The following is a 27,213-nucleotide window of genomic DNA, read 5'->3' as shown; positions in this document are numbered from 1 at the left end:
AAACCTCCGAACACACTGAAATAGTCACTTTCTCCTCGCCGTGGTACATAGTAAGAAGGAAGATGACCTGCAGAGAACTGGGAGGGGCTTATGTGTGGTCCCAGAGTGTGTGTCTGGGCGACTGCGGTGACCGAGAACTTGGGAGGACATGATGCGGGGAGGCGAGGCCAGACCACAGGAGCAGGAGGCCTCCAGCGCCCTGGAAGGCGAGGGGCGTCCACGTGTGGAGGTGACCCTCCTAAGCACGTGGGAGAGGGACTCTGACTGCAGCGGGAAAACAGGCTGCAAAGAGGAGGCGCTGGTTGTTACAGGGCTTCCTAGGTGGCACAGTCGTAACCCAAACAGGAGACGCAAGAGACTCCCATTCTGATCCCGGGGTCAGGAAGATCCCCTGGAGTAGGAAATCACAACCTGCTCCAGTATTTTGCCTGGAAAAAAAAAAAAAATCCCATGGACAGAGGAGCCTGGCGGGCTACAGTCCATGAGGTCACAAACAGTCGGACATAACTGAGCAACCGCACACACTCTGTTACAAACCCTGGGGCTTGCGGGGGCGGAGTCACAGTCACGGTGAAAAGAAGAGAGGGTGGAGGCCCAGGCTTTTCCGATGCAAAGGACAACTGGGCGTCAAGGCTCTTCGATGTAAACAATAACGGGAGACCGGATATTTAGTGGTTGGAGAGGAGGGAATGGAGTGGGAGGAGTCGATGAGACGCCCTGATGCTGAGTCAGGGGCAGCTGGGAGTGGGAAAGAGGCGTGCCGTGCATGGTTGCAAGTGTCTTTGGGGGCTAGGGTGGGCCCAGCATGCAGGTGGACCCCTGAATGTGAAGCCCAGGAGACAGCTAGGAACTAGGACAGACTTGGTCGTCGTTGGTGCTAATATGGATGGCTTCCAGAAGCATCCTGGAGAGAGCATGGTCCACACTGAATCCAGGTTCACAAACTGTAAAGAACCTCGGAAGAGAACAGAAGCTGACCGAGACAAAGCTGGGGCAACCAGATGGAGGGACCAGGAAGGGGAATAGAGGAGGGGTGAGGAGAGCCTTAGGAGAAGGAGGCAGGGTTCTCTGTGGTTAAACTCTAAGAGGTCAAGAAAAGAAAGAGGGACAAGGTCCTTGGAAATCAGCAACAAAGAGGTCACCTGGAAATTTGGAGAAAATTTCAATAGAGGCCAAAATGTTGGAGCCAGATTGTAAGCACAATTTTTTTTATTAGAATTTTTCTCCCCAGTAGGAACATAGATGAGGCGTCAAGAATATAACTAGCAAAGACTCATCAGCTCTTCTGAAATTGCTCAGATCTGATCAGCCAAGAGAAGAGCCCCAGATGACTTGTCAATTTCTGAGTAGGGTGTGGAGATCACACCTGATCTTAACCCCAGGTTGAACCAGGAGGTTTCCCAGTTTTCTCGCCCTGGGTTCTTCTATTCTCAAAGGCACACAGGTTCTCTTGCTGCTGCTGCTGCTGCTGCTGCTGCTGCTGCTAAGTCGCTTCAGTTGTGTCCAGCTCTGCGCGACCCCATCGACGGAAGCCCACCAGGCTCCCCCGTCCCTGGGATTCTCCAGGCAGGAACACTGGAGTGGGTTGCCATTTCCTTCTCCAATGCATGAAAGTGAAAAGTGAAAGTGAAGTCGCTCAGTCATGTCAGACTCTTTACGACCCCATGGACTGCAGCCCACCAGACTCCTCCATCCATGGGATTTTCTAGGCAAGAAGGTTCTCTTACCAGCCTCTAAAATGCATTCTCAACTCCGCATCCTTAAATCTCACTTCAAAGTTCAGACGAGAATATACTCCACAAATAGAGAAGAAGAGGCACATGTCTGCCATTGAGGGTTTTTATTAAAACCCGCAAGCTGTTTAATCATGACCAGCTCTTTAACTTTGCCGATGGCATCTGGGCTGTTTTAGCAGAGGTGATGAGACTTTGTTTGCAAGTCACTAGGAAGACATTCTTGCCAGCCAAGTCTGACACGTGACAGGACAGGATGCTGCTAGGGAACATTTTATGAATCATTTAGCACAGATTTTTTAATCAGCTAATATCCTCCCTGGAATATTCTTTTTGTTTGTTTCTGTTTTGAAGATAATTGCTTGTGGCCACATTTTGCCCTGAGGCTGCATTAAACCAGTGTGTTCACTGAAAATGCACTTACTTTGCAGCATCTAATTTTTAACCTTTTATTTTGGTATAATTTAAACTGAATCTCCTATTCATTACCAAGATCAAAAAGATTCAAGAGTAATCAACATGTATGGACAGTTTGTTTACTTATTTATTTGTTTCAAACTTTAAAGTTTATGTAGGGTTTTAATTCCCAGGAAAATGAAATTCCCCAGTGTATCCATGGTTACCATATTAGTGTTCACAAAATTCTAGGAAGGAAAGTTACCCATTTGTAGACTGGCTTGGATCCAGAAGTTCTTGCTTGGGTTTTACTACTCTTACCTCTCTGAAAGAAAGCCAAACACTATGAACAGAAGAACCTACTAGACTTTGAGTGTGCAACAATACTGAGGGAGTTCCCTGGTGGCCTAGTAGATAAGATTTCACTGCCACGGCCTGGGCTCAATCCCTGGTCGGGGAACTGAAATCCCACAAGCCACATGGTGTGGCCAAAAAAGAGAAAGAGTCTCCCTTTAAAAAAAAAAAAAGAAATATTAAGCATTAGAAGGAAAACCCTATTCCCAGTGGTGGAAACAATGTGACCCTAAAACTTCCCTGACCCCTAAGTCAGCCAAGTGAGGCATCTGCTTTCCCCTCAAGGGAGGACATCTGGTAGACTGTGTATAGTGGAGCTGATTTATGTGTCTATCAAGAACTGACAGCAAGAAATGAAACTGACCAGTGCTTCCTCTTCACGCCTGGAGTTCCTTAGTCACTGGCTGGTAGCCCTGTCTGAGATGACAGGAGGGTGAAGGAGTCTCGGTGTGAAAAGTAAGAAGGAAAGTGTCAGTCACCCGGTGGTGTCTGACTCTCTGTGAGTGGACCATGGCCCACCAAGCTTCTCTGTCCGTGGAAATCTCCAGGCAAGAATACTGGAGTTTTGGTGTACAATTCTACAACTAGTTTTAAAGAGTTTCAAAGTCTAGATACCATATACACGAAGGCAGAATGTATTATTAAATCATGATTCTATGTTAACAGGAAAATAACATTAGTGAACCATCCAAACAAGTGATCAACACACCTTCAGTGGAAACCCAAATTATCAACTTCCGCGGGCCTAGTTGTCTAGAAGTCGAATCTGTTCCATGATCAGCCCCCACCACAAAATGACCAGTCTCTAAAAGGCTAGAGAGAGAAAGAGATTTCATTTTCACAGAGGCCTTGGGTCACTTCAAAGATGAGCCCCAGACAGATAGACGCTGCACTTCTCATGGGAGTAACAAGTCAGGGGACTGAATTTGCCAAACCAGGAAAGAAGTGGATGTGGAATGCAGGTCACTAGAGGAGGTCCGCACAGTGCACCGGTGAAAATCCACACCAAAAACATAAGATCTGGAATACGATGGGCCATTTCTGAGCCCAGAGAAGTTTGTCATCTGTCTCCAGAGATGGGGTTGCAGAGCGGGAAGAATCTGGGCTACACGCTGCTCTCTTGTGTGTCTGGGACCCTCCTACGTGACCCCTGGCCTCCAGCGTGAAGCCTGGCACATCAGGAGCGCCCAGTGAGGAATGAATGACCCGGTCCCGCTCACCAGCATCCTTTGGCATCACTCAGGGAAGCAGCCACCCTGAGCTCATCGAGATTGCCCAGGCTCTGGGCACATGGGACCCTTGAGTCCCGTTAGGGCTGCCGGCCACAGGCACTGTGGCCTCCACTGAGACCCCAGAGATGGAGAGACTGAGAGCAGCTGGTCCTACAGGCCTCTTGGGCTCTACACTCCCTCGCAGTGGAGCCAGGGCCCCTGCACACACTAACAGGAGCTCAGTGAGTGTTTGTTGTGAGGATGAATGGCTCCATCGCCAGGCATATCCTCTCCCTTCCAAGGCAGCCCTTGAGAAGCTAACGGGAAGTGTTGGCTGGCTCCTGGTGGGACTTAAGGTCTTCCCTGGGGGGAGTGGGGCAGGAAGCACTGCGCTCTGACTGCAGGCCTGACACCCAGGCCCGCGGTTCACACCACCTCGTGGACCTGATCTGTGTGAGTCGGATGATACCCAAATGCGCCTTCACTCCTTTGCAGGGAGGTGGGGCGCTGAGGTCACTCTGCCCCACCCCCACCGCAATTCCGCCTCCTGTCAGTAGTGCTTAACCGGGCTACAGGTTCGAATCTCCAGAGGAGGTTTATAAAGTCTCTGGATCAATTAAGTGGCGTTTCTGGAGGTGGGAGCGGGCACCCGCCTGTTTTAAGCGGCTTGATGGGGACGCTGCTGTCTTTAGAGCCAATGAGACCGCCTCTCATCGGAGCCCTCCGCCCGCACGTGGTTTGGCTGCTGCCCGCCTATCCGTCGGTCTGGTGGTGGCCACAGTCACTCCGCGTCTGTTTCCTGGTCTCATCTCTGCATATTCACGCGCAGGGTTTTTAACCCCGACCTAAGGGGCCGGAGACAAGACTTTTGCAAGATTTTGTGACTCATGGCAGCACAACAAATGCACCTTCCTTATAAGTGCACGTGTGTCGGGTGTATATACAGCTAGACTCCACTCGGAGTTTAACTTGCTGCGGCGATTTCTTCGTGCTCAGAGAACTGCTTGAGCAGATTTCTTCCCTTTTCAAGCCAGGGGCCAGTTTAGGTTTGTGGTGAATCTCTTGCTCCCTCTCGTGGTCATGCCGGGGCATGTCCGCTGCAATAGGAACTTCCTTCTGGACTCTTGGCCCGCTCAGGCACCCCCAGCAGTGAGGATGCTAGGTTGAGGGTCTTTTGCAGTTTGCTGCAGTGTGAGCTCCCAGAGTGCAGTGAGACAGTAACCTACCGGCCCACCTTTTGGTCTCCAAGGCCCTTCCAACAACGCGGGAAAGAACAAGCCACTCACATGGCAAAATTTTATCCAGTACCTGCTATGTGTTAGGCATGAGACTGAAGAGGCAGTTCATGTAAAGTATCGTTTCTGTTGCTGCTATTTTGTGTTAAAATATTAACATCTTAATACTAAGACAAGAGTAGAACATTGTGATTAAGAGCTCAGCGCTGGAGCTACACTGGTTCAGATCCCACACTGACATGCTGTTTAACTTCAGACAAGTCACTTAACTTCTTCAGGCCTCAGTTTGCTTATCTGCAAAATGGAGCTGACTAGAGTCCCCATCTGTTATACTACAGAGTACTGCCTGGCAGTACTGTCATCGTAATCATTTCATGCATTATAAAGGTTCTAATTTCACTCTAGAATGATTGCTCAAACCCTCCTTCCTATCAGGCAATTCGTAGATCATATTAAACTTCTATTGTTGTTGTTCAGTCACTCAGTTGTGTCTGACTCTTTGCACTTTGCAACCGCATGGACTGCAGTATGCCAGGCTTCCCTGTCCTTCACCATCTCCTGGAATTTGGTCAAACTCACATCCGTTGAATCAGTGATGCCATCCAACCATCTCATCATCTGCTGGCCTGTTCTCCTCCTGCCCTCAATCTTTCCCAGCATCAGGGTCTTTTCCAATGAGTCGGCTCTTTGCATCAGGTGGACAAAGTATTGGGGCTTCAACGTCAGCATCAGTCCTTCCAATGAACATTCAGGGTTGATTTCCTTTAGGATGGACTGGTTTGATCTCCTTGTTGTCCAAGGGACTCTCAAGAGTCTTCTCTAGCAGCACAATTTGAAAGCATCAATTCTTCAGTGCTCAGCCTTCTTTATGGTCCAACTCTTGCATCCATACATGACTACTGGAAACGCCATAATTAGGGATAGGGGAACCCACACTGGATATGGCCTAATTCCTGGGAGGGGCCCTCTGAGAGAGTGAAGGGGGCCAGTTCAAGGGCAGAGTGAATTGGACCCCCAAGAAGACAACAGTTGGTGGTGAGATGACAAGACTAACATGGCCTCTAGTTTACTTGTGATAGTGTCAGCAGACACACAGAGGATGCAGGAGAATGTGATTGGACCGCCAAACGTTCTCCTGAACCTGAACAAGTGTGCCTGCCCGGCCCGACCCAGTGGCTCCAGCTTAGTAGGACAGTAAATGCTTGGGCCTGGGTATCTGCAAACTCTACCTGGTACTGCTTCTGTGACCTGGGATGGCTTCCCCTACCTCTTGAGCCTTCACTTGACCCAAATATTAAATGTGGAAAATTCTTAGGGTTTCATGCAACATCGTGGAGATAAAGGGCTTAGTGCAGGGCCAGCCGTCCTGCAAGGTCACAGCAGTGGGAGAGTCACCCATGTGAGGATGGGGAGGGTGAGACCTTCACATCCCACCATCCAGCTCCATGTCCAGGAGATGGGAACCCTGGGACCTCGGGTCCAGCTCATGACATGGTAGAGACAGAAGCCATCTGAGTTGTCCTGGGGTCTCCAGGGAAGCGAGGGGGCTTAGCTCAGTCTCCCAGGTTTTCCACTCTCTTCCTTCTGATTTCACCCATGAAAATCAAGTCCAGTCCCTGGGGCAAGAGAGAGGGGATTGGGTGGAGGGAAGGAAGCCGAGGTGTCTGGATGGTATAAACATCTCAAATCACCCACCTTCACAACCAGGGTCTTTGCTCAGAAAGAGCCATCACACGATGGCCGTGATTTCCAGGGAGCACGTCCCCTGAACCAAGCCTGGCACTCAGGATCTTCACAAGCGTCTGTAGCAATCTCCTAGGGACAGAAAGCTAAGGTTTTACTCTATTCAGACTTTAGCCGCATGTGTTCATCCCTGTTTTCCTGATGGCCCTATGATATATAAATTTCGTTCAGTCACCAGGCTTTCCCCATCCTTGCCCTGGACGGTTTCAGTTTGCTATTAGCTCTCTCTCTCTCTACGTTCGGTACTTACTGGGTAATGATTGTGTCATTTTTTCCTTACTTTCAGTGTTTGCTTTCCTTTCTCCTTCCACATAATGATATCTTATTACTTGCGATTTAATTGTTCTCTGAAATCCTAGTTATATTAGTAATTTAAGGGAAAAGAATATTATATTTTCATGATTTTCAGGAGCAGTTCTATTTAAAGAATTCTTTGCTGAATCAGAGCCCTAAGTATTAATGAATAAACATTTATTTTACTTTAGCAAGTTTTTTTGTATTCATGAAACAGAGTCAACGCCTTAAGCTCTGCCTGAAATGTGCCTGGAAGAACTCAGATCTGTTTTATTCAGAAGATCTCAGGAGTGTTCCCTGTCACAGAAAAACATACACAGCTTTGTACAACCAGAGAGGAGCTGGTCCCTAGCCGTCTCTGATCCTTGCCAGGGCTCATTTGAGATGCTGGGATGGAAAACAGCCTCTGCCATCAGTGAATCTCCTCGAGAATCCAGAAGGGCTGGCATAGGCCTGCATGCAGACAAATGGGGACAAGGGATGAGCGTCTGGAGAGAGGAGGTGGGCGCTCTCCCCCTAGTCCGTCACTCCCTCCCCTCACCAGGGAGCTGCCATCAGAGCCTCCAGACAAACAAACCATTCCTCCCTGCATTCAGGGACCTCATACGGCCTGGGGCAAGCAGATATATAAGCAAATAATTACAGAAGCAGTTGTATTTCAAGAATTTATTAATAAAGGTTAGTAGACCAGTGACTACTTTGAAAGAATGGCAGAAGTTTCTATTAAAACTGGTGTTAGAACTGAGTCTTAACGATCTTGTAGGATTTCAGGAAGAGGAAAAAGCATACACAGACAGTTGTGGTATGCAGTTGAGTGATGTGTTTGTGGTCCCACAAGTTCCAAGGAGGAAGTGGATAAGAATCAGGAGAGAGGTACGCAGAGGCCAGGCCATCAACAGCCTTATAGGATGTGCTAAGCAGTGTGATGTTTCCCCAGGAGGCCAAGGAAAACCAATGTGGCTGAGGAAGAGGGTAAGAGCATTAAGAACAAATGATTCAGGAATGATTTGGAAATGCCCTGGCTATCCAGTGGTTACGACTCCCTGCCTCCGCTGCAGTAGGTATGCGTTCGATCTCTGGTCGGAGAACTAAGATCCTGAAAGTCAAGTGGTGCAGGCCAAAAAAAAAAAAAAGGCGGAAAGAAAAAAAAAAAAAAGAAATGATTCAGCAATGATTAGAATACAGTCATTCTGAAGTCAATAGTAAATTATAGGATCGAGTTTGGGGCTTAATAACCAACAAAACAACTTGGATTCATTGCAATCAGCTGTCATTTAGGATAGGCAATTTTCCACTTAAACCTGCATTTCTTCCCAATCATACCAGTTTCCACCAAGGAGCAATACCTTTTGGTTCAGAGAGCTTAGCTGACTGATTCCCAGGCGGGGACCCATGAGTGTGATAACAGGAGTCTATGATCCAATTAATAGTTGAATAAACACCAACCAGTTTCACATATAGCTGCAGTACTCCTGCCTGGAAAATGCCATGGATGGAGCAACCTGCTAGGCTGCAGTCCATGGGGTCGCTGAGGGTCAGACACAGCTGAGTGACCTCACTTTCACTTTTCACTTTCAGGCATTGGAGAAGAAAATGGCAACCAACTCCAGTGTTCTTGCCTGGAGAATCCCAGGGACGGGGGAGCCTGGTGGGCTGCCCTCTATGGGGTCACACAGAGTCAGACACGACTGAAGTGACTTAGCAGCAGCAGCAGCAGTAAGGGTACACAGATGCAATAAAATGCTATGCTTCTCTGCTTTCTCCAGGAATTATATCAAGTTGTTGTAGCAACTGGTTATCTTAGGCAGCTTAGCTATTCATGGCGTCATGAAATGTCTTAATAAAATATTGTTTTAAAACATGAGTCCATGTTGGTGGTTAGGCATTGTAATTAAAAAGACTTCTGATTCTGAAAAGTCTAGACATCCAACTTAGGTGATGAGTGTGTTATGTTTGAAACATAAAGAACTTAGGTAGCTAATTGAGCAGTATTCTGCAGGAATAATTTATGAAGCAAATTTTTCATAAATTTCTATACAAATGTACATTTCCCTAGAGAGAACTGAGTTCTGTAGCATATCTGCATCTCCAAAATGCATATACCTATATAAAAGACCATTTTGACAACATTTAAATTTTATAGGGTGGTTAACACCACCTTCAGAGAAGGCAATGGCAACCCACTCCAGTACTCTTGCCTGGAAAATCCCATGGATGGAGCAGCCTAGTAGGCTGCAGTCTATGGGGTCGCTAAGAGTCGGACATGACTGAGCTACTTCCCTTTCACTTTTCACTTTTATGCATTGGAGAAGGCAATAGCAATCCACTCCAGCACTCTTGCCTGGAGAATCCCAGGGACGGCAGAGCCTGGTGGGCTGCCGCGTATGGGTTCGCACGACTGAAGCAACTTAGCAGCTTAGCAGCAACACCACCTTATATCTTGGACCGCTGGCTGGGGTGGAGGGTGTCACGTGACTAGAATTGCATTTTTAATTAAATTTTAATTCAGGGTTTCAGTGGACTTTAAAAAGGTGCAAGATTTAGTATTAATATTTAGTCTCTTCTGTTGTGGGCTTCCCTGGTGGCTCAGTGGTAAAGAATCTGCCTGCCAGCGCAGGGGACGCTGATTCAGTCTCCCGGTCGGGAAGATCCCCTGGAGGAGGAGATGGTAACCCACTCCAGTAGTCTTGCCTGGAGAACCCCATGGACAGAGGAGCCTGGAGGGCTTCAGTCCATGGGGTCACAAAGAGTTGGGCGTGACTTAGCAACTAAACAACAACTCTTTTGTAGTGTATTTTTCTACTCTCAAGGTGTGCTTCACAGGAGATAGTTCACATAACCTCAGGCTTTCCTGTTGCATTTCTGCAGATGCAGAAACCTAAAATAACTTCATGCATGACTTTCCTCCTCCAGCATTTCCTCTGTATGTTAGTGAGCTGTTTGGGTAACTTCTTTTAGGGAAGTTACAAAGATTAATATGTAATACATCACTCTTACAGAATTATGAAGTTTCATGTTGCAAAACGGAAGTTTAAGGAAACACTGCGCCCATACGATGTAAAAGATGTCATCGAACAATACTCTGCTGGTCACCTGGACATGCTGTGCAGGATTAAAAGCCTGCAGACACGGTGAGCAACTCGAAGGTTACCTGTTCTAAGGGGACAGGCACAGAAACTTTGGAGTCAGCTCTCCAAAGTAGGGAAGATTCTTGAATTCCATGTTTCTGACTTGTTTTTAGTGGACAACCGGACTTCTGTGTTAAAATGTAGATTCTATTTAAATATAAATCAGGCACTAAAAACAACTTTAAGTATGGACTGCGTCTAGTGTCTCACCTATGGAAATGGGGGCGTTGGCGGTGGCCGCAGAGGACTGTTGTGGGACTGCATGAGTTAAAGCAGGGGCCTGAGTGCTTGCGCAACATTCAAAGTGGCTGCTGATGTCATTTTGTTATTGCCTGAATCCTCTATGTCCTTTAGAAATAAGCTAGTCTTTCTCCTTCTTAAGCCTGACCCACCATCCAGCCTACAAAGACAGACCTCTCCCTCCTCTGCCCCTGCGTGGCGCGCAGAGTCCCCTGCAGGGCACCATCACGCCCCTCCTGGTGGGATCCTGCACTGAGAGGCCAGGCAGAGAACCTGAGGTTGTGTACTGGCTTCTGTATTGCTTCCGGGGGCACGTCTGTTCCCCTGGCCCTGAACCAAGCCTGGGCCTGTCCCTTCATCCCTGTTCTGCAACAGGCTGGATACACGCCATCTTTCCAGTGAGCATCCTCTCGGGCGGCTGAAAGAAATGAGTATGTTCCTCTAAACATGTGCTTGATTGTGTTATCTTGAAGCCAAAATATTTAGTCAGTTCAGTTTGTCTTGCTTCACAACCAGGCCCAAATTACCAGCCTGGTAACTGAACAGTTCTTCAAACACAGGGACCGAGTCTTCAACACGTGTTCATGCACACGGCACACTTAGCACAGTGTGAGGCATATACTAGGCCCTCAGTAAAACACCTGTCGACTTCTAAAACCTTAGTTATGGAAATCGCACATTTTTCACTTACCCATTCATGCACTGGGCACCCTGGACACACAAAGATGAACAGATAAGCCAGTCCTGGTGGAGCTTGCAGTGGAGTAGATTAGACATCATGGTTGCCTGTACTTTTGTGCACACAAAGTAAGCTGGGAAGTGCAGTCAGTATTCCTGATAATTCAGCTCTAAAATACACAAAAGGGAAGAAATTAATTCCAACGTAGACTGATTAAGTCTCCTTGGAAATTGTTTTAACTCACCTGTGATCTTCTTACAACCTCTCACCAAGTGGCCAAGGTCTTCCAAGTCTTTTCTAGGACTCCCAATGGGTTTTTGTTTGTTTGCTTGCTCGTTTTGTTCTAATTTTTTTTAAAATTTTTTTTTAACTTTTTATTTTATGTTGGAATATAAACAGTTAACAATGCTGTGATAGTTTCAAGTGGACAGCAGAGGAACTCAGCCATACATATACATCTATCCATTCCCCCCAAAACTGCCCTTCCATCCAGGCTGTTTTTATTTTTTTCTCCTTACCTTTTAAAGTTTTGTTTTAACTTTTGTTTTTTTTAATTACAAATGTGATTTGTTTTATTTTTCTTCATAGGGATAGGGTCACTAGTTAAAATACACTGTAAAATCTGCACTTTAAATTTCATTTCATATTGCAATTGTGGAAATAGTTTATATAAATAGTATCCATTAATCATTTAAAACAAAAGTTCAATGTAAATTAAGATCCAGTTATTTCCATTATTATTTATGGTTTTCTCGTATTTCTGGTAAAGTTTTATTTTTCTGAGGGTGAAGGAATTAATGTTTTTGAAAGTGAAATATCTTTAAACTTAAAATTGATACCTTCCATAAATCAGCCGACCAGGAGAGAGTGCTAAAGCATTACAAACAACAGTTTTTCCACTTGACATATGTTTGCTCAATGTTTTTTATTGTTTGTTTTTATTGAAATATATTTGATTTACCATGTTGTATTAGTTCCAGGTGTGCAGCCAAGTGATTCACTTATACAGCATATATATCTACGTTTTTCAGACTCTTTTCCTTTGTCTGTGTGTGCTAAGTCGTTTCAGTCATATCCAACTCTTTATGACCTTATGGACCATAGCCCACCACGCTCCTCTGTCCATGGGACTCTCCAGGCAAGAATACTAGAGTGGGTTGCCATGCCCTCCTCCAGGGGATCTTCCTGACCCAGGGGATCAAGCCCATATCTCTTACATCTCCTGTGCTGATAGGCAGGTTCTTTACCACTGGCGCCACCTTGGAAGCCTCTTTTGCCTTATAGGTTGTTACAAAATCTTGAGTATAGTTGCCTCCCAATGTTTTTATAAAGTTCAACCACTACAGAATTTGCAGAGCTAATCTGGAGTTTCTCACTTATGTGGTGTATATATACCCTTCAACTAGAATCCCCAAGATGGAGACGATAGCTTTCTCATCTCCACATATCAGATATATAATAAATGTTCACTTAAATGACTTGTTCTACTCAGTTCAGTTCAGTCGCTCAGTTGTGTCAGACTTTGCAACCCCATGAACCGCAGCACTCCAGGCCTCCCTGTCCATCACCAACTCCTGGAGTCTACCCAAACCCATGTCCATCGAGTCTGTGATACCATCCAAACACCTCATCCTTTGTCATCCCCTTCTCTTCCTGCCCTCAATCTTTCCCAGCATCAGGGTTTTTTCCAATGAGTCAGTTCTTTGCATGAGACGACCAAAGTATTGGAGCTTCAGCTTTAGCATTAGTTCTTCCAGTGAATATTCAGGACTGATTTCCTTTAGGATGGACTGGTTTGATATCCTTACAGTCCAAGGAACTCTCAAGAGTCTTCTCCAACACCACAGTTCAAGAGCATCAATTCTTCAGCACTCAGCTTTCTTTGTAGTCCAACTTTCACATCCATACATGACTACTGGAAAAACCATAGCTTTGACTAGATGGACCTTTGTTGGCAAAGTAATGTCTCTGCTTTTTAATAAGTTATCTAGGTTGGTCATAGCTCTTCTTCTAAGAAGCAAGCGTCTTTTAATTTCATGGCTGCAGTTACCATCTGCAGTGATTATGGAGTCCCAAAAAATAAAGTCTCTCACTGTTTCCATTGTTTCCCCATCTATTTGCCATGAAGTGTTGGGACTGTATGCATGATCCTAGTTTTTTGAATGTTGAGTTTTAAGCCAACTTTTTCACTCTCCTCTTTCACTTTCATCAAGAGGCTCTTTAGTTCTTTGCTTTCTGCCATAAGGGTGGTGTCATCTGCATAGCTGAGGTTATTGATATTTCTCCCAGCAATTCCAGCTTGTGCTTCATCCAGCCCAGCATTTCACATGATGTACTCTGCATCTAAGTTAAATAAGCAGGGTGACAATACACAGCCTTGATGTACTCCTTCCCCAATTTGAAACCAGTCAGTTGTTTCATGTCTGATTCTGTTACTTCTTGACCTGCATACAGATTTCTCAGGAAGCAGGTAAGGTGGTCTGGTATTCTCATCTCTGGAAGAATTTTCCACAGTTTGTTATGATCCACACAGTAAAAGGCTTTGGCATAGTCAATAAAGCTAAATGTTCTGTTCTACTAACATGAAATAATTATGATTTTGTCATATTTTAAGTGACTGAATTCAGGAAATGCCTGATCAGAGGTGGAAACAGACAAATTACTTTGTAGTTTAGGACAGGTTTGCCTCCAGAAGCTCAGTCATAATAGATTTCATCACGGCCTAAAATAATGAGAAAATTAACCTTGTGTAATTTCCATGTGAAGAAAATAACTATCTCAACTGGAAGAAGTTCATTTTATTTCTTCTTATGTAGATTAAAGATAATTGTATTTTTCTTTCCAAAACACTTCCTCTGGTTTGGGGCAGCCTCCACCTTTCACACTCATAACCGGATCTTTCTTTCTGATAGTGTGGATCAAATTCTTGGAAAAGGACAAATCACATCAGACAAGAAGAGCAGAGAGAAAATAACCGCAGAACACGAGGCCACGGACGACCTCAGTATGCTCGGCCGGGTGGTCAAAGTTGAAAAACAGGTACAACTCAACTAAACTGCCTAAGGTCTTAGGCAGATTTTTTTCCAGTTTACTGCAATAAAGTTGACGTATATCCCTGTATAACTTTAAAGCATATAACACAACGGTCTGACCTACATGAACTGTGAGTGATGACCACAATAAGCTTAGTCAGCATGCATCATCTCACAGAGACACAACAGAAAGAAAAGCAAAGAAAACAAGTTGTTTTCCTTGTGACGAGAACTCTTAGAATCTGCTCTCTTAACACCTTTCCTGTGCGCCACACAGCAGTATTAGCTGTAGTTATCACTTTGTGAATCACAGCCCAGCACTTGTTTTTCTATAACTAGAACCTTGAGCCTCCTGACCACCCTCCTCTGATTTCCCTCCCTCCACCCCCTGCCTCTTACAACCGCAAGCCTGATCTTTTTTCCCATGTGTTTGGGGATTGTGTGTGTGTGTGTGTGTGTGTGTGTGTGTGTGTGTGTGTGTTTTGTTTTAGGTATATTAACTGGTATCATCCAGTATTCACCTTTCTCTGTGTGATTTATTTGACATAGCATAATGCCCTCAAGGTGCATCCATATTGCTGCTAATGGCAGGATTTCCTCAGTTTTTTTTTTAATGGCTGAATAATATTCTATTGTATATATATACATGTACACCGCAACTTATTTATCCATTGATCTGCCATAGACACTTGTTTCCATGTTCTGGCTGTTCTAAGTGGTGCCTGTATGAACACAGGGTGCAGATATCTTTTTGAGTTAATTTCTTGTTTCCTCTGGGTATGTGCCCAGGAATGGAATTGCTGGATCATGCGGTGGCTCTATTCTTAATTTTTTAAGGGATCTCCATATTGTTCTCCATAGTGGTTGCACCAATTTACCCTCCAACCAACACTGAGGCAGGGCCCCCTTCTCTTCACATCCTCTCCAGCATTGTTGTCTCTTGTATTTTGGATGACAGCCATTCTAATAGGAGTGAAGTAGCCAGAATATTTTTTAATCAAAATTGGTTATAAGCAATTGGGTGTATTTTAGTGACTGATTTTAAAAGGAATAAAATCAAGAAAGAGCAAATAAACTTTCTTCATGCATAGACCATGTTCTCCAAAACACTTGAATTTCCGCAGAAGGAATAGAAAATTTCCTCTCATCTATTAATACTTGAACTTTAAACAACTATGGATTTTAACAGTAGAATAATAAAATCTACTTTTTAAATTTGTGTTTTGGTTATTTTCATTGTCTCTCTCTTGGGTCATTCTTAAAAACAAACAAACCATACATTATAACTGTGGTGACGCACTGAATATTTGTTGACCCTGAGAGTGAGTATCTTCTCATACAAAGACAATTTTTTAAAGTCAAAATGCTCCTCTGATTTAATTATAAACATGCCAAGCATTTGATACCTATATTTTAAAATTTAGAATTGCCTAGATTGATCTAGGGTTGGGAGGGAGGGGATTGTATTGTGGAGTTTTTTTGTTGGTGGTTTTTGTTTTTGTTTTTTTTTGCCGAGTGGAGGTGGGTGGATCTTACCTCCCAGACCAGAGATCCAACCTGTGCCCCCTGCAGTGGAAGCACAGAGCCCTAACCACTGGGCCGCTAAGGGGAGCCCCCGTATCTAGGTCTTCGTTTCTTACAGAATTAGCTCCCTGCTGCACAGTAGAGTACGGGAATGTCCTCATGGAAGAGGCTGAGGAAGGGTAACCTGATGGGCAGGGGAATCTGGAAGTTTCCTTTCTAAAGGGGCTTATACGGTCTTTGAAAACATCACGTTTAAAGAATGGGGAGAAGAAGGGTGCCGGTGGAGACAGGCAAAGGCCAGAGCATCCACCCCCAAGACCTCCCTTCCCACCCCCGCGGCTGGACCGCGCGTCCCAAGCGGGTCCTGAGTCAAGGCCGCGAAATGCCGGGCACTCGGGACCTGCCGAGTGGTTGCAGCCTAACTTCAGTCCTTAAACTCTTGTGAACAGGTGCACGTTTTCCCCTCTTTCAGGTCCAGTCCATCGAGGCCAAGCTGGACTGCCTGCTGGACATCTACCAGCAGGTGCTGCGGAAAGGCTCAGCTCCGACCCTCGCGCTGGCCCCCTTCCCAAGCCCGCCCTTCGAATGTGAACAGACGTCGGACTACCAGAGCCCGGGCGACGGCCGGGACCTGTCGGGCCCGGCGCCGGGCGGCGGCCTCCCGCGCTCGGCCAGCGCGGGCCTGGCGCGGGGCCTGCAGCTCATCCTGGCGCCGGGCGAACTGGGCGCCCAGGCGCTCTACGCGTTCAGCCCCGCGCCGACGCCGGCGCCCGGGAGCCCGGGAGACGGCCCGGCGGCCCCGCGCGGCCTGGCGCCCCCGGCGGCGGTGGGCGCTGCCCGGCCGGCGGCCCCCGCCACGCTGCAGATCCCGGCCGCGCTGCCGGTGCTCGGGCCGCTGCCCCACGGCCCCGCCGGAGCCCCGGAGGCGCTCCCCGAGCTCAGCGCCCGCCTGGCCGCCGCCAAGGACCGCCTCCCGGCCAAGGAGCGCTCCCTGCGCCAGAGCCTGGACCTGGGCGGGGCGGCCCTGCTGTCGGTCCGGCCCGCGGTGCCCCAGGACCCGGGCCGCTCGGTGTCGGCGCAGAACCTGGCCCGGTCCACCGAGGACCTGGACGTGCAGCTGTCGGGGAGCGAGTCCAGCGGCTCCAGGGGCAGCCAAGAGTTTTACCCCAAGTGGCGGGAATCCAAGTTGTTTATCAGTGATGAAGAGGCAGCGGGTCCGGAGGACACTGGGACAGACGCCTTGGACGCGGTGCCGCCGGCTCGGGAGCCCGCCCCGGCGCCGGACTCTCTCAGGACTGGACGGTCGCGATCATCTCAGAGCTCCTGTCCCGCGGCGGGGGGCGCCGACGCCCTGGGCCGGCCACACGTGAGGCTGAAATGAGGCCTCCGATTGCCCCCCACCCCCGGGCCCGGCCGCCCCTTAGCCATACACATCGCTGCATGAACTCTCTGGAAAGCCCTTCTCAAAGGTTGAACCCACAAAAATCAGGAAGTACATGAAAGGCAGTTCCTAAGCCTGTTATCTTTCAATTGCATGAAAATGCATGTTTAGGGGATGCTGAACTTCAGGGTACGACATTGCCCCTCGCTCAGTAAGGTACCTTGAGTTAAGAATCCCGAGACACCGACCCTGCTCATGCTGCAGGGGTGGTTGTGAAACGTCAAAGTCAGCTCTGTTAGAAGATCGAACTCTGTGTCTTGAAATGATGGCTGTTGACGCCTTCAAATGTCAGGCATTTCTGCTGGTGATAAAACGCAGCATTCCTTTTCAAACTGTGGCCATAATGTACAGGTGACACAGTGACCGTCATCGACAGCTGCTAACAAGTCGCCCGTAACACAGAATCGGGGTATCAGACACGGCTGCCTGTTCAAGGTGTAGATGCCAACCTGTCCTACCCAGCCATTTTATCACTAGTGTAATTTGAATGTCAAGTTGTGTGCTTTTGGTGACTTAACGCTGTGGCCAGCAATTTTGCACATCATTTTCATGGTTTTTTTTTGTTTGTTTGTTTTTTATGACAAGAATGTTCTTCAGTTAGAAAATGTGCAAATAATGAAATTCAGGGCCAGTGGGGTGAATAGGCTGACTCTTTGACACCTTTGACTTCATGGAAACAAATTCCCTGACGGCTCTATCAGCTGCTACGCAACGCAACAACTGAGTCCCAAGGAGTGGATGGCACATGGGGGTGGGCTGAGCCCTGGGCAGTGGCCCTGCCCAGGCCTGCAAGCTGCCTACAGAAGGCCTGTGAGGGGCTCTTCCTACGAGGCTGAAAGCCAGGCAGGCTCTCGGGGAGGAGACATGAGACAGAGATGGAAATGGCTCAGAAAGAATCCTAACACCAGGAAATCAGTGATGCTCAAGAAAATGACCTCCTCCTCCAGGGTGATGAGAGGGAGGGAAACAAACCAAAAGAAAAGAACTTGATTTTTTTAAAAAACAAATATTGTTAGGGAATTCAACTACCTAAACACCCCTTATTCTTATATATAAGCAGAGAGTTTTGCAAGGTATTTATTTTTTAATATGCCCTGAATGTGTTTTGCTATCATGTCATACATTTTGCATATGAAAGGCTAAAACTAAACCTCCTTTACTTTTTATACTGTAGTGGACATTTTCTATTCTCTCCAAGAATGTTGCCCGCCCCCGCTCTGAAAAATGGTTGATTCAGTTTCCTGGTACAAGCTCATATAGTCAGAAGCCAGGTAACCCTGGCAGGGTCTGCAAATCAAAACACTGAATAATACAGCATGGTGGCCAAAAAGACCAAGGGAAACAAATTAAGAAATATCTCTACCAGAAAGCAAGCCAAGCTGACCACTTGTTAGCAACCCCAGACCGTCAGAATTTCAGCTAAGGTAACAGCACCACCCAAGGGCCAGGGGAAGTGAGAAAGCAGGTGGATTAAACTCCAGCCACAGGAAAACTTAAAAAGAGTTTTCTCCTTGCCTGATATTGCTGCCTCCAGGATAACTTTTCCAGCAGCCAGGGGATGGATCAGGGCCGTCAACAGCCACCCAAAGGCAAGACAAGGCCCTGACACCTGCCGAGTCCCTCCCACACTCTCTTCCCCAACTTGCTTTCTCCACCCCAGACCCCCTGTTTTTCTCCTCCACAGGCTGTGGGCTTCCTGCTTCTCTTCACCAGCCTCCCTCCCCCAAGTAAGCAACTTCTCCACTCCACCTCCAATACACATCTCAACCCTTGTCCTTTTTTGATAAGCACTGAAATTTGGAAGGATTCCTCCTCTCATTCCACCTGGATCCTCGCACACGCTCCTGCACACACTCCTGGCATGCAAACTTCAGGTTCCACTTGGCTGCTGGAGACTCGCAGAAGAGAGCGCATCCATTTTACACTCCGGTTTGAAAGATGTTCTCAAACTCTTTAAGCCACTTCTTGTATTTCAAAACATAAAATTTTTGTCAAATTATTAAATGCAGCATTTCATCTAGCCATGTCTCCAAATTTGTGATCCATCTTCCAAAGGAGGTTGTACACGAGAACACAGACACACACACACATACACACACACACACACACACACACTCACCCCTCACCATGCCAGCAGGCCATCTCCAGGTATCACTTGAAGAAGAGGACGGAACTTTCAGGTAGCACTGAGTCTCAGACACGCTCTGTCCGGGTCAAACCCCACTGGCAGCAGGAACTCTGAATGTACTGAGGACCCCGCCTTAGGCCCCGTTAGGCCTCAGACACAGCCCAGTCCATCTGGCATCGCTGAAGATGGAAGATTCAGAAACAAACCCAAACCCATGACCAACGGTTCATCACAGCCCGATGTGGTAAACCATGCTGGGAGAAGCATTCACACACCCAAGCCATGACCATTTTGTGTCTGTCTTACTCCAGCACAAAACTTCTTGGATGTCGAAAGCCTGTTATATTGTGTGAAGCTGTAGGGCTGTGTCTGCTGTGTTCCTGTCGGGGGAGCTGAGAGGGGTCTCTCCCTTACACTTAGCAAAGCCCCTTCCGTCAGCCCCAGACAGTGTCTCGAAGCACAATTAGCTGAGTGCTGATTGACCGCTGGCTTTCTCAGGCCTCGGCCATCTGCCACCTCCGGTACGTAGGGTTGAGCAAGCTAGCCCTTCATGGCAAACATCCCTTCTACGAGGTTCACTAAAAAGATTTTGCTCCGTCTGATCTAAATGTTTGCATTTTGTTCAACTAAATTAACATCTGTAGATAGCAAGTTTTGTTTAAAGTAAAAGACGCTCGATTGAGTTTTTCAGTCTTTCTCTCTTGTTCTAAGGTGCCTTTCTCACCTCCCCTTGACTCAGTGATTCTGAAAGTTCTTAATTTGCCAGAAAACAAGTCTCACAGAGAGGAGGAAATCAGGCACAATGTGACTCATTCTCATGCCTGTGTGCAAAGCAAAACCATAAGAAATGATGAAACTGAGCAACTAAATGAATAGGTCACTTCATCCAGATTGAGAAAATACAATAAATGTTACCTTATCTCCCCAGAAGCTGATATTTTTTGCCTTAAAATGACATGGTTGTGTTTTTGTAAGAGAAACTTAATTTAATTATGTACATTTAAGTGAGCAGTTCTGGAAGTCACATATGACAATGCAGTTGTCTTGTTTCCTGAAAACAAATAAATCAGGAATATCATATCCATTTCAAGCTACCATTCAAATGTAATTTCCTTTGCTCTCTTTTACCAGGATTATTTGTTTTAAAGTAAAACATTAAAAAGATATCTATAAACAGCTAGTGTGACTACTTTCATCTGGTACCAACTGGTTGGTTCTGAACTGACTAGGTCCCAGTAGGTCAAGCAGATTTGGAGTTGAAATTAACAATTATCTTCTTGCAAAATTCATGCTTCCAATGCAGGCGGCACAGTTTCGATCTCTGGTCAGGGAACTAAGATTCCCCATGCCTCATGGTGCAGCCGAAAAAAAAAAATTATCTTTTCTCAATGTCGATGAAGAAATCATTGATACTCTGGGATGGGAAAGATTTGCAGATGTTGTTGAGGGTATCATAAGAAAAATTAATTTGATATCATACTGAATATTTATTTTTGTATATTTTTATACATTTTTATTTGATATATCAAAGCAGATGCCAGCGTATGTAAGCCCTATGTTAACTATAATGAAAGGGTTTGCTAAATAAGTGATAAGAAGTGGGAACCAGCACGTGCCCAAATGCTGGAGCCCCAGCTGCTCAGAATGGCCATTAACACCTATCCGGTGCTCCCCAGTGAGGAGGTGGAAAAGTGTTAGTCACTCAGTCGTGTCCAACTCTTTGCGAACCCACAGACTGTAGCCCGCCAGGCTTCTCTGTCCATGGAATTCTCCAGGTGAGGATACTGGAGTGAGTAGGTAGCCATTCCCTTCTCCAGGGATCTTCCTGACCCAGAGATCGAACCTGGGTCTCCTGCATTGCAGGCAGAGCCTTTACCGTCTGAGCCACCAGGGAAGCTGAGAAGATGGGGGTCGAGGGGTGCACTCCCGAAAGGGGTCTTACCCTTCTGCCCCCCCCCAAAAAAAGAAAAACCCCCTGTTCCACTGGCAGTTTTGCACTGTGTCCATGATGAATTCCAGTGCAATCATTTGATTTGAAAAGCGGCTCAGAATGGTGGGGGCTTCCTTCATGGCTCAAATGGTAAAGAATCAGCCTGCAATGCGAGAGACCTAGGTTCGGGTTCGATCCCTGGGTGGGGAAGATCCCCTGGAGAAGGAAACGGCAACTCATTCCGGTATTCTTGCCTGGATAATTCCATGGACAGAGGAGCCTGGCAGGCTAGAGTTCATGGGGTACAGACAGTCGGACGCAACTCAGAGACTGACACTTTCACTTTTCAAAATGTTGGAACTCTGGATCACAAAGCCAGGAAGCCCTAAGAAAGATGCTTTAGATGGAGGGAGGTGAGGGAACGGGTGTCACCTGAGGGGCCTCCCCTCCGCCGCAGCTCCGACTGGCTCAGGCAGGTCCCTGCCTATTCCGTCACCTTTGGGAGGTGACACTTACTAGTGAAACTAACAAGTAAACACGGAATGTGCTTGCTTGACCAACTCAAAAATGTGAACAGCTTCCACACACCTTCACACCTATGTTAAAGCATCTCTCACCCCAGCTTAAAAGCAAAATATACATACAATTACCCCACCCTCATCACTTGTACAAGTAGGTTCCCAGACCTTGAAGTGGTTACTTTCATCATCCTGGTTTCAACCACTTAAATTGCTTCTTTAATTAAAAAAAATTTTAATTAATTAAAATAAGACTTTACCCTCTGGTTTACCTAACTCCAAGTTACTGACGTTTTCACTACATTTCAAAGCAAACTTTAGGTGCATGCACTGCTCTGGAAGTCAAATAAATAAATAAATAGATAACTCAAAGGCACACTGGTGTGGCATATATCTTTGCCTGTTTCCACCGCTCGCTTCATTCCTATCACGGTTTTGTTGCCTAATTCAAGTCCAGTGTGCTCTGGGGTAGGTAAGCCTTGGGGTCCAGGGTTCCCACCCACGGTCACCTACTTCCTTCACTTCTCGCCTACTAGCTTTTTCCTTTTTTAGAGATGTTCATCTCTGTCCATCACTTGCTTCTTCTTTCCTCTCCTTTGCCTTCCTGAGTGTGACTGCCTTCCTGCCCTGCCAACCCCTGCCCACTCCATGACCTCAAGAAATAGGTGTTCACACCTTCGCCTGGTGCAGCCCCTAAGTGAGTGGTGACAACCTCACATCAAATGCAGCCCAGGTCAACAGATGCTCTGGAGCACCAGAATGTCCTCACCGAATCCCTTGGGCCACGATCCAGCACCACCCCACTTTTCAGGACTTGGGGTGGGGAGGCCTCTGCCATTCCAGGATGGAAACTCGTGCCCAGTGAAGACTAGCTCTCTTGCTCTGGATCCCAATCCCCTCTTTCTTCACATCTGAGGCACCTCCCTCTCAGTTTTTTCCCCTGTAAACAGAAAGGAGCCTCTCCCGAGACCAGCAAAGTCAAGACTTCACCTTCCTCTTTATCTCCACATCTCACCTTCACTTTAGAACCGACAATCAATAAATTGTAGAAGGTAATTCCATTTCCCCAGCATCTGTCCCCCAGCCAGCAGGACAGTCAAGCCACATCTGTCCAGCCCTCAGACAGCCAGCTCTGCCCTGGTCAGCATGACTGCTTAGAAGCACTTCCCTCTTGGTTTTCTCGGGCGATCAGCTATGCAAACACTCTTCCTTCCTCTTAAAACTGCTCCCAAGTTTGTCTCTGATCCAGTGGGTCAATCAGACCGAGTCACTGGCCCAAGCTCCTTGTTCTCTTTGCTCCATGGTCGCGGTTCCCAGATCCCATCACCAGCCTCTCTCTTCTCTGCCCCCGACTCCCTCCCAAGGTGGTCTCTTTTGTGACCTCTGCTCTTAACGCAGGGACCCCTCCCAACCATGGATCTCCTGCCCTGAACATCAGCTCCAAGTGTCTCACTTGGGCCCAGAGTCACCTGCAATGCCCCAGACGAACTTCTTGAGGGGGGAAGGGCATCTCAAAATATTCCCCAGGTCCTCCCACCAGACCCTGCAGGCTGAGGTGCTCGAGAACCCTGAATGGATGAGAATGTCCTGGTCTGTTTTCAGGCGCTTCCAACCCCCATCTCAGAGGCCTTTCTCTCAAGAAGGGTGTAACCCTCATGCTTCACTCACCACGTGTCACAGATTTGGTCTGTCACTTCTCCCAGAGTTCTCTGGGCTTTTCCAAAGGAGAATCAAGAAGAAATTAATGGATGCCAGGTAGTGAGTAATCATGTTTCTGCAGAACCGGGAGCAGCAGCCCCTCTCTTGTCCCCTCCCTTGGGCCTCAGCATCCCTCCCCTCTGTCCCTCCCGCCTTCCCCAACACGTGGGCTCAGATCCTATAGGTGGTACCCAGACCTAGGCTTGGCCCTTTCACCAGGAGGCCCGACTGCTCACATGTCCCTGTGAGTTCCAAGGAGAAAAAAGGGTTTCATCTCCCTTCCCCAGCCCCTGAACCCCATAAAAACCACATTCCTGATCTCCAGTTCTCTTTATATCCTACCAATGCCAAGCACATAGTCAGAACTGGCCTCCAGTCTTGGGATTCCAGACTTTAAAGAGCAACTCATGTACACACAACTGTAAACAAAATTTAAAAAAAAACACAAAGACATACTGTGTAGCAGAGGGAACTCTATTCAATACGCTATAATAACCTACTGTGAAAACCAGTCTATATATATATACTTCATACATTATAAATGGAGTCACATTGCTGTACACTTGCAAACTAACATAACATTGCAAATTAAGAAAACACCAAATTTAAAAAAAAGTTAAAAAACCTAGCAACTCATGGTTGGTGACTGCCCAGTGTACCAACAAATGCTTCAGAGGTGTAACATAATTTAACCCTCACCACCCGACCACAGGCAACCTATCAGGATGAATTTGGCTGCAGGTTCGAGAAAACCCGAGGACATCCTATTATCCACCATAACTGAAGGTCAGAGGTGAGTAGCTCCACGCAGAGTACAATTTGCTCTGTGACATCACTAAGGTTCCCATCCTGCCTGCTGACTCCTGGTCAGGATGAAAGCACCGGTGGTTCTTCTCATCGTCCACAAGGTGGCAGCACACAGCACCCGGATCACATCTAAGGGGGAGGGCACCCATTGGGATATATAAACCCTTGGCTGACGGCTGGTTAGACTAGCCCACCATTCTCATTCCTGAACATGACAGCAGTCGCATATCTGCCATCATTGGTATAAACCGCTCAAAACTCACTCTTTGGAGTTCTGTCACAGTCCAAACGGGTGGTCAAGATACAAACGTGGATTTGGCATCTTAGAAAGTTCTAGAACGGAAACTTAGGAAACCCTGCTAGGCAACATATTCATCCCTTGAGGGACCTCGGGTTCTTTTGCTCCGAGAAACAGCCCTTCAGCCTCACTGCCAACGGCTGGGCATCGGGAACAGCGCCTGATCACCCACCTCCCGGGCTGCTGGGGTGGACCACCGTCTGCCTCTGTCTGCACTGCCGCCTCTCTCCCCTCCTGTGTCTACCGGACAGGGTCCTTCCAGAAAAGGACCTTCTTTAGAAGGACGCGTTTTCATCCTTCCCCCACCCCACCCCCCAGACCAACCGGGGAGCAGTTTCCTCTCCTGCTCCTTTTCCCTCCCCTGGGCCGCAAGCCCGGAGACCTCCGCCTTCCGGACAGACTCGCCCGGAGGCCCTCCTGCGCCAAACCCGTTCACCCACAGGGAGCGCACCCCAGAGGCCTGGCACGTGGGGCCACTCGTTTCCCTGGATCTATGCTGGCGGACTGCACCTCTCTCACACACCCGAGCCTCCGTGAATCTCCAAAATGTGCCGAGAAGGCCTCCGAGGGCCAAAGATGAACCACAGACTCCACCTCGGGTCCTGCCTGTAGGGTCTTTCCTCAGACGCCTCCTTGCCTCTCGACTGCCCAGCAGAGGTCAAGGCCCTTTGACGCACAGAATGAAAGCTGAAGGGGTCTGCAACCAAACGTTCGGTAACAGCAGGCCTGGGAGGGCCTAAGGGGGATGGAGCCCCCTCCCCGGTGGGACGGGAACAGGCCCCGCGCGTCCAGCAGGACGGCCGGGTGCTGCGGCCAGGTTGCGGGTGGTCAGCGGCTGGCTCCCCGGACCAGCTGCAGCAGCTCGAGGCCTGCGGGGAGAGCGCGGGGCGAGACCGGACCCCCCCCCCGGCCGGCCGGGACCCCGAGGGGACCTTGAGGGTGTCACCGGCCCGGGGCCTCCGCCCCTCCCTGGCCGCATCTCCTGGGCTTTTCCATCCCTCCCCGATGGCACCCCCTCCCCCGGAGCTTGGGGGGGCAGAGAGAAGGGGGGCACCCGGACACCCAGCAATGCAGGCGACCGTCGAGTCGAGGGTCACCCACCTCGGCCCCGGCTTTCAGGGTCCCGGCTGCCGACGCTCCAGACCATGAGGAACAGCCACTGCCGCGACTCCCCGAAGCCACGAGGAGGACGCGCGTCAGGCCCGTGGCTGCGAAACCCCTTTCCCGCTGAATGCAGGTCTGGCTGTGCGCCCCGAGGAGGAGCAGGTCAGCGTCCAGGTGGCCTGGAGGAGGGGGCGAAAAGGGAGGAGGGGCAGGGGAATGAGCTGCGGGAGGGCCCTGGGATATATTGGGGGCGGGGAGGGGAAAGACGAGGAAAGGGCAGGGCAGGGACCCCTCTCCCCAGATGAGCTCTTCCTGGTCCCCTTCGGGGTAAAATTCCAAAGGGAAGGTAAAGCGCTCCAGCGCAGTCCACCACTGCGGCTTGAGCTCCGTGTGCTACTCTCCCCGCTGGCTCTGAAGCGGGAAATCCAGGAACTTATCCTAGCATGGCTCAGAGGAATCAGGAAAAACCCAGGGAGGCACTAAACATTGTCACTGAACAACCCGCCCTACAGAGGGGTGGGCCTCACCCACAGCTCCTCTCAAGGAAACCCTTCCCAACTCCTGTGCTCTTCCCAGACCCTTCACCCTAATTGAATGATCTGATCTGTGTTTACCTCTCTGATGCCCAGGAGTTCAACAGTATCTTCATTCTAATCTGAAGGATCTTGGAGCAGATATGCTGGTGTGAACCAGGGCAGGGTTGAGGGGTAGAAGGTGCTGAAGCAGAAGTTTCCAAGTGGCCTTCCTGGTTGTGGGCAGGCACTGTGTCAGACTGTTTGCTGTGTCAAACTGCCACGGACTAGGAGCTCATAAACAGCAAGCATGTCTTTTTCACGTTCCTGGAGGCTGGGGAACCCAAGATCAAGGCATCAACAGATTTGGGGTCTGGTGAGAGCTCCCTTTTCATACTGATCTCTGTTTATCTCCACGGCAGACTCATTCACTGTCACAGTGATCCAGGTCTATGCTGCAGCCAGTAATGCTGCAGAAGTTGAAGTTGAATGGTCCTATGAAGACCTACAAGACGTTCTAGAACTAACACCCAAAAACAAAGATGTCCTTTTCATTATAGGGAACTGGAATGCAAAAGTAGGAAGTCAAGAGTGACAGGCAAATTTGGCCTTGGAATACAAGGGCCAAAGCTAACAGAGTTTTGCCAAGAGAACGCACTGGTCATAGCAAACACCCTCTCCCTACAACACAAGAGACGACTCTACACATGAACATCACCAGGTGGTCAATACTGAAATCAGATTGATTATATTCTTTGTAGCCAAAGATGGAGAAGCTCTATACAGTCAGCAAAAACAAGACTGGAAGCTAACTGTGGCTCAGATCATGGACTCCTTATTGACAAACTCAGACTTAAATTGAAGAAAGTGGGGAAAACCACTAGATCATTCAGGTATGACCTAAATCAAATCCCTTACAATTATACAGTTCAGTTCAGTTCAGTTGCTCAGTCATGTCCGACTCTTTGCGACCCCATGAATTGCAGCACATCAGGCCTCCCTGTCCATCACCAACTCCCAGAGTTTACCCAAACTCATGTCTATCGAGTCTGTGATGCCATCCAGCCATCTCATCCTCGGTCGTCCCCTTCTCCTCCTGCCCCCAATCCCTCCCAGCATCAGAGTTTTTTCCAATGAGTCAACACTTCACATGAGGTGGCCAAAGTCCTGGAGCTTCAGCTTAAGCATCAGTCCTTCCAAAGAAATCC

The 27,213-nt window shown here is 48.0% G+C and overlaps 1 protein-coding gene and 1 long non-coding RNA gene across 5 annotated transcripts in view; one reads left to right on the top strand and one right to left on the bottom strand.

The window, feature by feature from the left end:
* Positions 1 to 20,216, top strand: part of KCNQ5 (potassium voltage-gated channel subfamily Q member 5) — a 632,727-nt gene extending 612,511 nt beyond the window's left edge. For 2 of the 3 annotated variants that reach the window (XM_069599473.1, XM_069599472.1), the window contains 3 exons: positions 9,966 to 10,097; positions 13,926 to 14,052; positions 16,042 to 20,216. In XM_069599473.1, the coding sequence (XP_069455574.1) occupies positions 9,966 to 10,097; positions 13,926 to 14,052; positions 16,042 to 16,950 (1,168 nt within the window). In that variant the 3' untranslated portion in view covers positions 16,951 to 20,216. The remainder of the gene's footprint in view (positions 1 to 9,965; positions 10,098 to 13,925; positions 14,053 to 16,041) is intronic. The other variant, XM_069599474.1, reaches the window with a different exon arrangement.
* Positions 7,127 to 26,537, bottom strand: LOC138445572 (uncharacterized). 2 transcript variants are annotated; one of them, XR_011258923.1, is made up of 4 exons: positions 26,108 to 26,238; positions 25,491 to 25,672; positions 11,026 to 11,182; positions 7,127 to 7,419 (listed from the first exon to the last, which is right to left on the bottom strand). It is a non-coding gene; the product is annotated as an uncharacterized lncRNA (long non-coding RNA). The 2 variants fall into 2 exon arrangements; XR_011258922.1 differs by lacking the exon at positions 7,127 to 7,419 and adding an exon at positions 7,618 to 8,062 and having other exon boundaries at positions 26,108 to 26,537.
* Between the last annotated feature and the right edge of the window lie 676 nt (positions 26,538 to 27,213).

Source organism: Ovis canadensis, chromosome 9 (genome assembly GCF_042477335.2).
Source record: "Ovis canadensis isolate MfBH-ARS-UI-01 breed Bighorn chromosome 9, ARS-UI_OviCan_v2, whole genome shotgun sequence".
Lineage (NCBI taxonomy): Eukaryota > Metazoa > Chordata > Mammalia > Artiodactyla > Bovidae > Ovis > Ovis canadensis.
This window is presented reverse-complemented; position numbering and strand designations above follow the sequence as displayed.